General features: G+C 46.3%; 1 protein-coding gene across 7 annotated transcripts in view; it reads right to left on the reverse strand.

Moving 5' to 3' along the window:
- rapgef1b (Rap guanine nucleotide exchange factor (GEF) 1b) overlaps positions 1-12436 on the reverse strand; it is a 51149-nt gene extending 38713 nt beyond the window's left edge. For all 7 annotated transcript variants that reach the window (XM_061847712.1, XM_061847706.1, XM_061847707.1 and 4 more), the window contains exon 1: positions 12063-12436. In XM_061847712.1, the coding sequence (XP_061703696.1) occupies positions 12063-12090 (28 nt within the window). In that variant the 5' untranslated portion in view covers positions 12091-12436. The remainder of the gene's footprint in view (positions 1-12062) is intronic.
- Positions 12437-16973: the final 4537 nt, after the last annotated feature.

Genomic DNA, 16973 nt, shown 5'->3' on the forward strand with positions numbered 1-16973 from the left:
TCCTGCTCGACTGTGGAGATTTGCGAGGGCGATGGCGCGCGGGCGCATACGCGCCTGTCAAATCCCAATTACTGGGTAAACCGTCCATTCTACCATCCGGTGGTGCCGCATTCAATTGCTTGGCTGTCACTAAATATCGAAAAGAAAACAAGACGGGGGCTCCGCACGTGTAGAAAATGCCAAACTTGACATGATTTCACAATATTTTATGGGAAGAGGCGGGAACAAAGATGGAAATTCCCAAAGTGAAGGTTGCTTTGCACGTGCCGTTCATGTCCGCTTATGACAAAACAAAATCTTTGTATTTGTACTTGAACGTAATACTATTCCATTCAAATATCCTCAAGTTTCCATACATTCCCATGAAACGTTCCTCATTTGGAATATTTACAAAATTCCCCAGTTTATTGACCACTTTCGGAGCGTGGAATGAAATTGGGTAATCCTCCACGACAAATGTTGGGAAGTCACGACAATGAACACAATTCATCTTCATCAGTCTTGCAGAAAAAAGCCAAAAAATGGTCGCTTGCGAACGTCTTGTTATGGGTCAACTTTTTATTATTCCTGTAAAATGAAACAAGCTCCCCTTTCATGCCGAGATTCTCGCTTTGTGGTGCCAACACCGGCGCTCCGAATCGTCCTGTGAGCGCCAAGGTTAAATGGGGCTCCTGACGCGCATTCAAAGTGAGAAATAACACACCCCATGTTTTTTTTTTTTTTTTTTTTGTTCCTTCCCCCCACCCCTCGGTGACGCCGAATCTGCTGGCCGCGTTTCCCGTCCCTCGGCGGGGGCCGCTCCCTCTTTTCTGCGGTCTTTTCACAGCAGCCGGGACCGTATGAGAACCTGACTCGCTGAAACGGGCCGGGCCGGGCCGGGCCGGGCCGGACGGCGTGCAACAAACACGCCTTTTTAACACCCCAAAACTTACAAATGCAAAATTCCACAAATTTGCAAAGTTTGAAAAAAACTTTCCAAGGGAATTAAGATTAATTTAATTATTTAGCCAATGCCCACAACATTTTACTGCCAAGTGAATGAAAAATTTCCACCCGTTTGCAAATTGATTTAATTGATTTTTTGTTAGCCCTATGTTTTATTTTGTGTTATTACCATTTAGTTTTTTACTCATAAAAACCCTGCAAAAATTTCCAAAACAACACAGCATCGCGGCCAGTCTGCAACAGAACACCGATTACTGCCGTGGCAACGTCAACTGTTTGAAATTGTACATAAACCAGAATGCACTGTAATCAAGCCCTAACTTTCAGAGTAATGAGCTCATATTTAATACAAATATTTGTATGAAATATGCACCACAATATATCGGGGAGCACTCGCCTACTAGAATAAACGCAGCATAATTAATAACAAAAAAAGGCAAAGAAGGTCCCCAACTATGGGCCAGTAATAGTCTTTGTTCCCACAGAGTAGAGAAAATATATACCTGTGAGTAAAGTCTGCGTGTGTTGCTGCTCCGTGTTTGTTCAAGTAGCACCTGGTTGAAGATTGATGCTAACTTCAGTTAACCCAGCTATGGCATTTCAGATGTGAGCACTGAAACGGTGGAATGTCACCAGATGAAATTACACGGTTTGGTTGAACACACAGTGTTTAAATCGACAATTTCTACATTTATTTTAAGTCTCGGTTTTACGTTCAACTTCAATTGAGAGTAATAAACAAACGGCTTGAAGCGAGTGGACTTCGGATCTTGTTAGGAGAACTCGACGACAGAGTGAGGAAAGGTACTGAAGAATAGTTTGTGCATTTTGATAAGGTTAAATATGCTTAAAAGTGCGTGCAAAGCGTAATTCCGTGTAAAAATAAACAAAAGAGCAAACGAGTCTCTACAGTATATCGCAAAGTTTTCACCTATTGTGGCTCAGTCTCGGACATATCAACCGCAAAAATGGCCCAGGATTTTGAAGTTTAGTCGCGTTGAAAGCAATGATCACCGCCCGACAAGTACTGCATGTCACGCCGGACGCTGGCGTGGACGTGCCACACATGTCGGCGTTTCAATTCTTCTTCTGATGCGGCTTTTTCGTGTGCGTGCGCACGTAAGGTCCGAAACGCTTTGCTCGAAACGGTCTGATCATTCCAGTGACCTTGCGGCTACTTCAGATATTTTCCGGCGCGTTCCATTTTAAGATCCGAAGCGAGCGTCTCAACAAACCGACTGGCAGAAAACCAGCAGACAAAAGACAACCGTCAGGTGCTATAAACAGCCGGCGAACGTCGCGTCTGAAAACAAAGCGATCTGCCGAGATGAGTTCGTAGCCCTCCGCGGGGCCAGACCGCAGCTGCCGGATTGCCGTCCACGCGCCAGAGGAGCGAGAGGCAGAAAACTGACGGCGATGGCAAAAGCACTTGCGCATAAAAATCAAGACGTACCCGATATATGTGTGGGCGAAAAAAAAAACCCTGGCAACAATAGAAGAATTGATTCAACTCGACCACTTTTTGTTTTTGAACGGAATACAAGATTAATATGGCTAGAACTGAAATTCTAATGTTGGGGTATTTTTATTTTTCTGCGGAGAATGTGGCATTTGACGCAGCCCTGACTCCAGATGCGTACGCGTCAGCGGTGAAACGGGACTGTGGGAGACGCGGGTCAAAAGCGGGTCGGGTGCAGCGCAACACTGCACTACTGTGGGAGGGAGCGACGCCCGCGTTTACCCTGAAAGTCGAAGACGCCAATTAGCATTTGCGGCCAGCGGTGACACAACGCGACTTCTCTTTCACCGAAATATGTACGCCAGCCCGAGAGTTCCCCACGTCTTGTCTTTCAATACCAGTTATCGGCATATACATGAAATATGGGAATACGATAAAACCAATGGAGACGTTAGCTAAAAGTGACGTGTCACCCCAAAAAGAGGCCCGACGCTGAATATAGATGCCACAAGATGGCGACAGACCACCTAAACTGGGGAGGATCGAAAAGCATCGAATCATGTTACATTCAACAATACATTTATTTGTTGAAATGATTCAACACAAATACGCAATTTTCACAAGGCTCATCGCCAGTCTTAGATGGCGTGCTAGCACAAACGGAGGTAACATCACACAAATGCAGACAAATAAGCGCACTAGCAAATCGTAAGGGCCAAGCAGACGGACTACTAGTAGCAGGTTAGCGGTATTAAGAGAGAGGCAGAAACCAACTTTCACTTTTGAAGCCTGTACCAACAAAATATTATAAATGAAGATGATAAAAAAAAAAAATAATAAAACCGAACAACACCACGATTCCACTAGATTGCAGTAAAGTAATACATTGATTGCATTAGCTTGAGCACAAAGACAGCAGATGCCTAAATGCAAAAAAAAAGAAAAAATATGCGAAAGGAGAACTGAAATATGTGATGTTCGTCTTATTTTGCATACTTATGAGGTCCACTGCTATCCAGGTTGCATCAAGGACATTAATGAATGCGTACCAAGATGACATTCACTGGATGTCACCCCCCCCCCCCAAAAAAAAATCTGACGGTGCCAGTATTGAAAGTCAGTTGCATAAACTACAAAAATACACAACTATCAAAAACATGGATGCAGTCATTCATACACAAGAAGGATGAATTGTTTTCAAAAGAGTAGCCCCTCCCACTTCCTCCTGATTCAGACCAAGCTACCGGAAACTGGCACCGATTGTGGGGCGCGCCCCCCCCCCCCCCAACCCTTCTCCCAGTATGCCAAGTCCAGCGGGCAGCTGCCTGAATGGTTTGACCGCTCGCTACGCTGGGACTGACTTGACAAAACTACATGCAAGATGGAGGTGCGAGGCAAAAACCGCTTTGAGCAATAATGTACTGCCGTACTTTTATAGACACTGCTTTTCAAGCCCAAGGCAAGACTTCAGTACAAAACTAGCCATCAAAACATTAATAACAGATAAAAACCACAGTCATTTATGCTGATGATTCGGGTTCCACCACATATTAGCTATCTTTGCTCTCTGCTCACCTTGCATACCACAACCTGCACTCTTCCTTCCAGAACTTTTAATAATCTCACCGTCGAGAAATTCAGTCAATGCGACAAATGCTTTAAACCTGAGTTACGATGTGCAATACGTTCTTTCAATTTGCTTTTATTTGACTTTGTTTTCGTCTGCTGTCTGAATCTGATCTCAATTGCCGTCGTTGGATTAATAAAAGGTTAAAAATATTTGTTGAAAAATTGATGTTCTTAATTAGGAAACCAAGCAAACTATTTCCGATTAATGAAATACTTAATAGCCAAACGGCTCCCACCTCGGTGACATAAATAAGCTAGCAGGGTCCACAATTCCAACGGATCTGGATCTGAGGCCCAAACGCTGGCCGTTTGTCATCACTGCTCTCCTCTCCGTGGACTACCACAGCACCATATTTGTCCCAGTAAAATGTTGCATCAACGCCGCACGCTCTGAGCGGCAAGGTCAGGGCTAACTGACAACATCCCCGCTGGGGCTAAACGCGGCGATTTAGACAGCGCCAACGTCGTCGTGTTTTCCCAAACAAGGCATTACGGCGCCGCCATTACACAATGATATGCTCAACTAGCCTAATTACAGAGACGCGGCGCGTTGCCGGCGGCCTCGCGGGGGCGGACGCGCTTCCCCGCGACAAACTTTTCGCAAATCAACAACAACAACGTCGGGGGGGGGGGGGGGGTGGCTTGGCATCACAACGGCGAGATTCTACCCCCAAACTTCGGTACTGCCGACCTGGATTAAACACCACGGCTCAAAACACGACCTTGCCCTGTGAGGTGGGATTGTTTATTTTTGTTTTTTTTTTTTTTTTGTCTGGGACCATGTACAGAAAACAAACTTATTTCCCTGTGTCAGCAACCTGTGTTGAAGACTTCACACGCAAACCGGAGATCTACATTTTGTCCTAATAATTGAAATAACTCGTCTCTACGGGTACAGTTCTATTTCTTGTGATTGGGTTTTAATTCAACTGCAAGATTCTGGTTCTGAAGTTATGTGCGCAAAGGGGCCGCACAAGCGGAAGTGTTGGAAGTGTGCTATTACGGGGTGCTGACTAAAATGTAAACGTGTGAACACGTGATTCATTTTTGGAGCGGCGACCGACGGGCCCGAGCCCCCACCCCGCTTGTAAACGGCCCGCGACGGAAGGATGTGGCCCGGCGGGGCGGCCTCCCCGCGCCGGGTCCGCCCAGCAAATGGCCACCTTGCATAAAGCCACACGACACAAAAAGCCCAGAGAGGAATGTCCCCCGCTGCACTTCATTGTGCCAAAGAGGCCATTTTGCATTTAAAGCCCTTCAAACCGCCAAGCATAAAAAAAAAAAAAATGAATAATAATAATAATACTCCAGATGAAAGAATAAATGCATAAATACATTCCTTAATATTATGAAAACAACATGCACCAGGGTATTTCTATTTGGCAGAATTTATATTTGAATATCGCTGACCGGAAATGTAACTTTGACAAAATATTGGATTGTTTTTCAACTTCCTTCAATTTCCTATTTTTATTTTTAAAATTGTAAATTGGGTCCCACTGATGGTGACGCCTGTCTTTGGTGCGGGCAGCGTGGGATCGATTCCCGCTCAGTGATGGTGTCGGTATCTGCCCCGCCACTGACTGGCAACCAGTTCAGGGTGTAGTCCGCCTTTCGCCCAAAGCTGGCTGGGATAGGCTCCGGCTTTCCCGCAACCCTTGTGAGGATAAGCGACTTGGACAATGACACATGACAATTCTAGACTAAGCAAGTGGAACCTCTGGGTGAGGAGGTCATTACCATAGTTTCCGTCGCCGTAAGGGGCAAACGTCAGTTAACGGCAGGCGATTTCTCTCAGGTATGGAAATAATCTTCATTTGTGTTGTCTTCGGGTCATTTCCCAAACCATGACGGCTAGCCCGCTAGCAGACGAAAACCTCACCACGTGCGCCATCAATCCTGTTGATTAGCTTTTCCCTTTAATAATCGTTTTAACCGTGTCGATTATTGAATACACTGGACGTCTCCCTTCCAAGCAATTTAGCATAGTTTTGACCGACACTTCACGCATTTCAAGCACAGTTCAAGTCAGAAGAGACGGAACTCATCACGCGACAGCATTTCCTCAATCACTCTGCAAAGGAAGGCTTTGTTTCCTCGTGTCGCATTTTAGCAGTCAGCTAAAATGCTTAAAATATTCCCTAACGTCACGAGTGTAGCTTGAAGATTTTGCAATCAATATTCAAGTGCAGTTCATCAGGCCTGCTCGTTCGCATTTTACCTGAGTAGTCATCTTCAAGGTCGCCCGGTAGCGAGGATTCGGTGTCCTCCGAGGAGGCTTGGCTCCTCCAGCCGGCGTTGCCCATCCAAGAGGCCCCGTGGAAGAACCCGACCGAGCGCTCGACTGACACTTTTTGGACTACGCGCTAACTAACTAACTAGCTAACAGCTGTCCGCTGTTCGGAAAGGCATTTTTTTTTCACAACCCTGCTGAGGATTAGTCACAAACAAGCTCATCGTGCTCACGCTCACTTGACCTACGCTCTTCCTGGGAAGATCCACAAATAGCGCTTAAAAGTAGTCGTTTAACAGGGCAGGAGGACGGCGGTGCCACCACAGGTGCCACCCAGTAAGGTGGCGCGAGGACGCGCCGAAGTGTTGCAGGGACGGGAAAAGGCCGTCCGCCCGCAGACGGCCTGCTGTGTGCACGCGGCGGCTGCCAAAAATGACTCATCTTATTAGACAGACGGTAAAAAGTGGCGTTCTTGCACTAGATCCAAAGTCCTCCAAAGCAACCTGGGCATCCATGGTCCCTCGGAAGAACAGGCCACCGACCGTGAAAATCTTTGGCCCAGGAGCTTCGCCGTTAGCCTTCCGTTGCTAACGGATCGCGCCGTCCATGCGATCGGCCCGGTTGTTCCGAACGATTCTCCTTCTGGGGCGGAGAGAGAGAGATTCCCATCGCTTCCCGATACATCTCCACCCTCCTTTCCTCCCTCTGCTTGCTTTTTTTCGACAAATCACAATAATTACAGCGTGGCTAAATCTACGGTTGGGGACAGAAGCCTCTCGTTGAGCGGGCGAAGTTCTTTGCAGCCGTCAAACCTCCAAATTGCGGCGTCCCACTGGGGCGGCGAGCTTGTTGTTTGCTTGTTCCCACTGTTTACTATTTTGGTGCAAGACATTTTCCCCACGTTATTGCAATTTATCCTTTATAATATCACTCACGAACGTTTGCCTTACGAACACACACACACATATATATCAGACACAACTACTTTCACAAGAACAAATTCAAGCTAGCTACTATTGGAAAGGAACATGTATTTTTGGGGAGTTGGCATAGTTAACTAGCTAACTGCACGTCACAATTGCGCGGGATGACTGCCTATGCGAACCAAGGCCTTCGAGTTCTTTCAAAGGTGGTGAGCTGTGACTCAAGAGTATCACGAATTAGGACAGCTGTCCAACATTGTCGGGCTTCGCACATTTTACGCAATTATCTTCAAAAAGGTGTAATGTACTTAGGAAAAGCTCTCATTCACTTTACGAGCTCATTAAATGTACAATGTTTTAATTGCCTTTGAGGTGTCATTTTTACAGTAAACAAATTGGGAGGGACAAATTAAAGCACTTGAAGCAAGCACGCATTGCCTCTTATTTGGAGAACTGTCCGTGTGCACTCGACAGCTAAACTGCATTCAGTGGTATTGTAGAATCGCTTCAATCTTCAACTTCCATGAGTGAAAGAAGAGGTAAAAGGAATACAGCAGACTCTCGGTTCTCGACCACAACCCAATCTAGAAGGCGGTTCGAAAACCGATTTGTCCCAAAACCGAATCGACCGTTCTGTTATTTCCGCGACGTGGGTCAGCTGGTCTGACCGAGCATGTTCTGTTATTTCCCATTTTTGTTCAAAAACAGAAGCAAAAAAAAATCTCGACATTTTATTTCGAAACCTGATTTGTTCGAGAAGGGGTACTGTACTTCAAAAACTGTGCTTTCATGACTGAAAGTGTGCTTAACGCATGTGGGAGGGATGACTTTTTATAGCTACTATTTTCTTGGTCCCTCGGTCTCACGGATTTTCACCTCGATCCCCCGTCATAAACGGGGGACTCGCCGTACTGTAACATCAGGCGGGAAGCAAAGCGCTGGGAGATGACTGACACGTTTGTGCTAACTCCAAGTAAACCCGAGAGATTCAAACGGCAAACGCGTACCACATAGGTGAGGGGGCCGGGGGGGGGGGGGGGGGGGACACACAAAAATAGATCCGTCGCCGTCAACTCCCGTTGACTCGCTCACAAAGACAGACGTGGTGACGGAGCTAATTATAAAACACAACTACTCGCAACGCTCACATGCCAAAGCTGTTGTGTCACACTGCCCAACTCTCTGGGGCGGGGGGTGGGGCGGGGGTGGGGTGGGGGTCAGTTTTTCCCAACACTGTGACAGCAAATAACATTCAAGACAGCGATGCAAAAAATTCATTTGAGTGATTCCAAGAGACCAGCAGTCAATTCTCGGGGATCCACTCAGACTTTTGCACTTTAGCATACCAAAATTGATTGAGAATAATCGGAGCGCGTTTAAAAATGAACTTCATAAAAGCTTCCACTGTGCAACGTAGTCGGAACGGGGTGAACTCAAATAGTCGTGCACGGGTTGACTCCGTGCAAGCACTTGTCAGAAAAGTGCTTGTGCGAGTAAATGTTAAGTGAGGGATTCCCAGGAGAGGAAACCTTTCGGCATTTTTTTTTTTTTTTAATTGTACATCCGTAACGGGCCTCGGCAAAACAGCCTCGAAATACAACTCGCAATTTTTTCAGACGATTTATAGAATAAAAGCAAGCGAGATTAAGCATCAACTTCCGCACAAAAAGTCAAAATCCGCCACAGGAAAGAAAACCTGCCAGCCTCCCTTCGGGTTTGCTTCGTCCGATCGATTCGCCCCCTCGCGGTCCGCGTGCCACGGCGACCGTTTTGCGTCCTGAAATTTTTGGCGGCGTTTCACGGCGACGAGACCCCAAATGACAGTTAGCTACACTTATCTACGATCAAATAAACCGCTGATGCGCAGGTGTCAAAGTCAAGGCCCGGGGGGCGAGATCTGGCCCGCCACAAGATTTTATGTGGCCCGCAAAGCCAAATCTTGAGTGTCAATTTTCATGATTCTTGTGAAAATCTGTACCAAAATTTCAAATTGTCATATATCATAAATGAAGTGGAGATAGTACAAGCATTTTTGTGTTACCAAACGTGAATAGTTGAAAAACATATTTCCCTTGATTTCTGATTCCAAAACTACTTCATAAATTGTTGATGTAAATATGATTAATAAAATCATAAATTTGTTCCACGGTCATAACGGCCCACTGATGGGGAAAAAAATGAGTTTAACACCCCTGCTCTAATGTCACGTAAGATGTCAAAATGACCTGTGAACCCGGAAGTGAAATCTTTTCGTCACACAAGTGACAAACAGTTAACTAGCTGACAAGCAAGCGTGCAAAGCGGCGTACGGCGTCACTAATCTTTTATTTTCGTTTTGATAACCTTTCCTGTTCAGCTCAATCCAACGTTTTATTTCTTGTCAAATAGCACAAACGATTGGTGTCAAACGTAAGACACAGACAGTAACAGAAACCCAAATCAAAACTGATTACAGTACATACCAAAAAAACCTTTTTTTTTTAAAAACTGCTGTCATATGAAATCCTAAAACAGTGACGTCAAAATAGTGTGCTTCCAGCTTCCCTCAGAGGGCCGTCGTGACTGTGAAACAATACAAATATTTTATGGTCTCGTCATATTTACATCATCAATATATGAACTAGTTTTGGAATCAGAAATCAAGGGCAATGTGTTTTTCACCTGGTAACACAAAAATGGTTGTAATATCTCAGCTTCATCATTTGTGATCATGATATTTTGAAATCTTGGTACGGATTTTGCAAGAACTATGAAAATTGACACTAGATTCGGCTCCGCGGGCCACATAAAATCCTCCGGCGGGCCGAATCTGGCCCCCGGGCCTTGAGTTTGACACCGGTGCCCTAAACTCTAACAAGAGATGCATCGATAACACGTTCACATGTACGACGAGTACGAATACTTGCTGAACTCAACTTTACTTAAAGAGCACTTTCAAGAAGAACCACAGCTGTAAGAGTGATGCATGTACAAGAACTACCCACTAAAACTTAGTGTTACGTAATAATAACCTGACAAAAACAGAAATTTGGAGGAACTTCATTATACCCACAAAAGACGCTGATTGCTAAATATATTCATGAATGCAGATTGCTGCAGACAATTTTTGCCGGGTGAACTTGGCAGAGGACGGAACTTTGAGGCGTGACTACTGCGTGAAGGCAAAAACATGAACAACAACAACAGCTGCGTGTAACTTCATAAAAGTTTTCGTGATAAGTTGCCCCGCACCCCCCTGTCATAACGCCGCCCCCCTTCCCCAGTTTGAAAACCAATGGGTTAAAAACAAAAAAAACCAAAAAAAAAAAAAATCAACCTGGACGGCTGGGCAGATCAGATTGACACGGCAACACGATGATGCTGAAATCTGATTGGACAATAAATGAGGGGGAAAAAAAATCCAGCATTTATGTATACATACGGGAAGCCGTGAAGCCAAAGATAAACGCAACAAAATGAAGTATTGTCCACTATTGTAAAAAAAAAAAAGAATAATAAAGCGTTGCCGAGACAACAGTAGCGTGCCTGGATGAGCAGATAAGCCCTGATGACGCTTGAGGCCTTTTTTTTTTTGGTTCGGTTTTAGGAATGCGAGTCATCTGTCGGAAATTTTCAGGCCCTGCGGTTAGGACGTGACACTCCTCCCGTGCGGGCATCGACCTCGCGTCACTGATGCGACTACCGTAGTTTGCGGGTCGGCGTGCATCAGAACGGGCTCGCTTGAAGCGGCGATGCCAAACTAACTGAATGGTGTAATTTGCTCACTGGATTTTTTCTCGCAAACTTCCACTTTGGATGAAGACGCTTCATATCATCGGCACAACAAACAGAAATGTGGACTCAAGGCGACTTGCAGATTCCTTCCCGCCTTTATCGATAACGTGGGGTTTTGTCGGCGTATGTATTTAATCGCTCACAGCCCCCCCCGACACCTTTCGCGCAGCCTTTGGGTCGATGACTTCACACGTTTCTTTGCTTTTGTTTAGTTTTACAGGCTTTTTTTTTTTTTTTTTTGCACAGTCGCTGTGACCCCAGCGACCTTTGACTGGCACAACTTCCGCCTGCGTCTTTATTCCCATTTTAACTTATGACAATTTCATAAATTGTTTTTTTTTTCTTTTGCATATCTAACTAGCAATTGTACATCATTTTGTGGTATTGTTGTAATGATGTGAAGGTACAAAACGAAATTATTGGAAATGAATGTCAGCTTCGTGTTCTTGAGCAAATAATATTCATAATAATAATGTACAGAAAGAGAACTTGTGAGAGTGACATATATGGGTCATTGCTTTCTTGAAACAAGATGACTTGACCTATTCCAGCGCTTCACTCGACAGAAGCAGTGAGTGACTTGGCTCGGACTTGAAGGTTAAGAATTTAGACATTTTTATTTTTGCACACGTGTGATTTGGACTAGTAGCCGATTATAGTGCGGTGGTCAGTATGCGGGGAGAAGGACCCAAAAGCGGCTAGCAAAGCGCACGGTTAGCCGTTAGCCGCGAGGCTAGGTCCCGTTCCAGACGCCGCCTGATGCCCGTCCCCCGTCCCCCGTCCCCCGTCCCCGTCCCTAGGCTAAACCGGCCAAAAGTGAAAGTACGCGTACGGCAAAACGCGGTGAAAAAGGAAAGGCCATTTTCGCAATATCGTTGCGTGTTTCCCAGCGAGGAAGGATGCCGGTCAAGTAGCAGCAGCAGCGGCGGCGGCGGCGGCGGCGGCACCCCCCCCCCCCCAAAAAAAAAAAAAAAAAAAACAAGAAAAAATGAAAATGGAAAAAGAAGAGCTAGAACGCTAAGCTACAGCCGAACCTGCGAGGCCCGCGCACACAATGAACGCCTCACCCCCTCCGGTCGTGACGCGGCGGTGGTCTTACCTTGCTTGCTCTCGATCTTGCCAGACATTTTGGTGCTCTCGGGCGGCCCGCACTCGGCGGCGGTTCCGACAAAGACGCTGGAGCCTCGCCGCGGGTTCGACTATTCCGACCTCCTTTTCCGCACTCCGTAGTGTCCGTCGGACGGTTCCGGTGGGCTCAAAATAATATATCCGTCTTCCTCGCACATGGTGCGGGCCGGGGGGGGGGGGGGGGGAAGGCAGGCCGCTCCTCGCTCAAGTCGCTCCGTCGTCTGGTGATCTTTGGCTGGGTCCACACTGCACACACGCGCGTTGACGTCTGGCCGAGTCGGCGAACTCCCGGGTGGGAACAACAGCCAGCCAGCCAGCCAGCCAGCCAGCAGGCCGGCGCGCCAGCGACCCCCCGCGGCAGGAATGAGCGACGACGGCGGTTTGTCAACAAGGGGATGGGCGTGTGTGGAGCTTGGGGGGGGACGGGGGGGCATGCGAACCCCTTCAAATCTCTCACCGGGAAAAGTGCGGGGTTAAAAATCTTTCAGTGGGGAAAGTGTGCGTGTTGAAACATTTCCAAGAAATGAGGGAGCGAGTCGAAACCTTTCACTGGAAAACTGTTGAGCCCTTTCGCTGGAAATGTTGTGGGTGTTGAATGTCGAAACGTGATGAAAAGTCTGGGTGAATGCAACACCAAAATCGTTCTTAGAAATGTGAACATTTTTGTGTTGAAATCATATTCAACACACATTTCGTCTGCATGTTGAAAACCTCTATCGGGAAAAGTGTGGCCGTCGAAACACCCGCATCCATTCTCTGGGTGCACTATAATGTCCTCCTCACCATCCTCATCCTCATCATCATCCTCATTATCATGATACTCCTCCTCATCACCACCATCATCACCCTCATCCTCCTCATCACCATCCTCCTCTTCATCATCACCATCATCATCCTCCACCTCATCATCACCATCATCATTCTCTTCATCACCATCATCATCCTCCTCATTATCATCATTATCCTCATCATCATTATCCTCCTCCCCCCCTCACCACATCATCATTCTCTTCATCACCATCATCATCCTCATCCTCCTCATCACCATCCTCCTCCTCCTCATCATCATCATCACCATCATCATCCTCCTCCTCCTCCTCATCACCATCCTCCTCTTCATCATCATCCTCATTACTCCTCATCACCACCATCATCACCCTCATCCTCCTCATCACCATCCTCCTCTTCTCATCACCATCATCATCCTCCACCTCATCATCACCATCATCATCCTCCACCTCATCATCACCATCATCATCCTCATCACATCATCATCATTCTCTTCATCACCATCATCATCCTCCTCATCATCACCATCATCATCCTCCTCATCATCACCATCCTCGTCCTCCTCTTCATCATCACCATCATCGTCATCATCCTCCTCATTATCATCATTATCCTCATCATCATTATCCTCCTCCCCCTCACCACATCATCATTCTCTTCATCACCATCATCATCCTCATCCTCCTCCTCATCATCATCATCACCATCATCCTCCTCCTCCTCCTCACATCATCATCATTTTCTTCATCACCATCCTCCTCATCACCATCCTCCTCCTCCTCCTCCTCCTCATCATCATCATTATCCTCCTCCTCCTCACCACATCATCATTGTCTTCATCACCATAATCATCATCATCCTCCTCATCACCACCATCCTCCTCATCATCATCATCATCACCATCATCATCCTCCACCTCATCATCACCATCATCATCCTCATCATCATTATCCTCCTCCTCCTCATCACATCATCATCATTCTCTTCATCACCATCATCATCCTCCTCATCATCACCATCCTCGTCCTCCTCTTCATCATCACCATCATCGTCATCATCCTCCTCATTATCATCATTATCCTCATCATCATTATCCTCCTCCCCCTCACCACATCATCATTCTCTTCATCACCATCCTCCTCATCATCATCATCATCACCATCATCATCCTCCTCCTCCTCATCATCATCACCATCATCATCCTCCTCCTCCTCCTCATCATCAATCACCATCATCCTCCTCCTCCTCCTCACATCATCATCATTTTCTTCCATCACCATCCTCCTCATCACCATCCTCCTCCTCCTCCTCATCATCATCATTATCCTCCTCCTCCTCACCACATCATCATTGTCTTCATCACCATAATCATCATCATCCTCCTCATCACCATCCTCCTCATCATCATCATCATCACCATCATCATCCTCCACCTCATCATCACCATCATCATCCTCATCATCATTATCCTCCTCCTCCTCATCACATCATCATCATTCTCTTCATCACCATCATCATCCTCCTCATCATCACCATCCTCGTCCTCCTCTTCATCATCACCATCATCGTCATCATCCTCCTCATTATCATCATTATCCTCATCATCATTATCCTCCTCCCCCTCACCACATCATCATTCTCTTCATCACCATCCTCCTCATCATCATCATCATCACCATCATCATCCTCCTCCTCCTCATCATCATCACCATCATCATCCTCCTCCTCCTCCTCATCATCATCATCACCATCATCCTCCTCCTCCTCCTCCTCCTCACATCATCATCATTTTCTTCATCACCATCCTCCTCATCATCATCACCATCATCCTCCTCCTCCTCCTCCTCATCATCATCATCATCATCATCATTATCATCATCATCGATTAGTGTTGATCAGGCGCCCTCTTTCACTTGCTATTTGCCCCGGTTAGCGGTCGAAGGTGGCGCGGCGCCGTCGCCTCGCACCCGGCAGGAGGCCGCGCCTGCGCCTGCGCCGGCTTGCGTAGGAAGGGCGCGCCCGCGGAATGGCTGCCCCGAGGCTACGAGAAAGTCACACGCAGGCAAGACGGTAACTTGTCGGGGCAGGCAGGACGCTCGCTCGCTCACTCGCTTTCCTGGCTTTTTTTTTTTCTCATTTGTCAACAAACTGAACGATGACTGTCGTCATTGTTCACTCACTCGCGTGGCTTCTGAGGGTTCGCGTCAGAACGGAAGTTACAGAATAGACCAATAGATCATTTTGATCTTTTGATTTTCTATTACAGAAATACATCTTACGGCAGGAGAAAGTGTTGATGTACCGAAAATAGAAAAGTTTCACTCGGGAATTGGTGGGTGAAGACTCTTGCAGGTGCAAAAACGAAAAAAAAAAAGTGTATCTGTTTAAAACTTGAGTCGGGAAAAGTATGGGTGTCCGAAGTTCGTTTTTCCTGTGCACGTGCAAGAAAAAGTCTGGGTGTTGAAGCCTTTCATCAAGTGAAGGGTGGGCACTAAATCACGTGTGGGTGTTGAAAAATTCACTGGAAAAAAAAGTGTGGGTGTTGAAAACTTACATTAGCAAAATTGTGGGTGTTACAATGAAGCGTGGCGGTGTTTAAAATGGAAACCTTTTGCCGGTAAAGGCCCGGCCGGGTGTTTAAACGCACGTTCCCCTCGCACGTACAGTGGAATGTGTGGGTGATTAAGACGTTCACCCGGTAAAGTGTGGGTGTCGAAACACCCGCACACGCCCCGCAGACGCGACAAAACGTCACAGTGCACGTGACCTAGTGCTGGTGTTCGCAAAAAAAAAAAAAGGAACTCTGCTGCCACCTGCCGGCGAAATGCACTCATCGGCCACAACATTCCGTCCACCTTTACTGCTTAGCGACCTTAAATGGAATTTAAAAAAAATATTGCATAAGTTTGATATTTGCTGTTAAATTGATACCCGTGAGAACGTTTCAATATTGCCCAAAATGTTGTAAATAGTCAGTAGTGCAAACCACCGCACCGCACACTGCACATACACGATGCTGCCATTACACGTTCGGCCACAAGGTGGCACGCGAGTACCAACCGTGGGCGTGCAGGCGCTCTCGACCGGTTCCCGGTTTTGGCTCGAGATCTTGCTGACGAGGCGCGTCCCCCCTCGTGGGGGTCTCCTCGTGCAAGGTCGCTGTAAACGTCGACCTCGCTCTTTCTTCTTATCCTGCTGCATCATTCGAACAAGTTTTGCGAGTAAGGCAGCACGAAATAGTCGCAGGCGCTTTCCCAGTGGACCTCGCACACTCTGCCTGGGCCACTTCCATCCATCACCCTTTTCTGAGCTGCTTATCCTCACAGGGGTCACGTCAATTCAATTCACTTAAATTCATTCGTTTATTCTCTGAACGCCATAAAGAAAGTCACTTCGAGACTATGATCCCCTTTAAAAAAAACAACAACAACAACAACAAACGTACATTTAGCTGAAATGACAATGTTTGTATTTACAAATCACGGAGGATGGCTGCATTAATTGAATATTTAAATTTGTGCTCGATGCTCCTCAAAAGCACGTACGACAGGTTAAGTGACGTCAATGTTCTCTTTTATTGAAGGCTAAATCGCCTCCGATGTTTAAAAAGAGAACTGCGGGCCGTCCATTCTTTGAAGACTCCAAATGGCCTTTGATTGCTTCAAAATATTTTCAAATTCATTTAAGATTCTAAAACGCAAGTACAATATCACGTATGTGTAGCATCAAACAGAGTTGAAGTTTTTCTTGTCACATTTGTGGGAAACAATTGCTTCACTCGCGTGGAAAAATTCACAATGTTGACGTTCATGTTTGTTTATAAAACATTTATTAGCGAGATGTCGGCTATCTGCTCACCACGCATACCACCACCCGCACTCTCCGTTCTGGCAGTTTTATGGACTGCTCATTCTTAAGAGTACCCACGACTTTTGGACGATCTTTTTCAAATCTTTCGCTGATGGAACACTACAACAAATAAAAAACAAAACAAACCCTCACCTCATTCATTGAAATATTGTTTAAAAAGTTTGTGAGGGATACTTAAAAACACATTTTTATCGCGGGCCACACTGTGCATCCCCTTCAGACT

This window comes from Syngnathoides biaculeatus, chromosome 17 (assembly GCF_019802595.1).
Source record: "Syngnathoides biaculeatus isolate LvHL_M chromosome 17, ASM1980259v1, whole genome shotgun sequence".
Classification (NCBI taxonomy): Eukaryota; Metazoa; Chordata; class Actinopteri; order Syngnathiformes; family Syngnathidae; genus Syngnathoides; species Syngnathoides biaculeatus.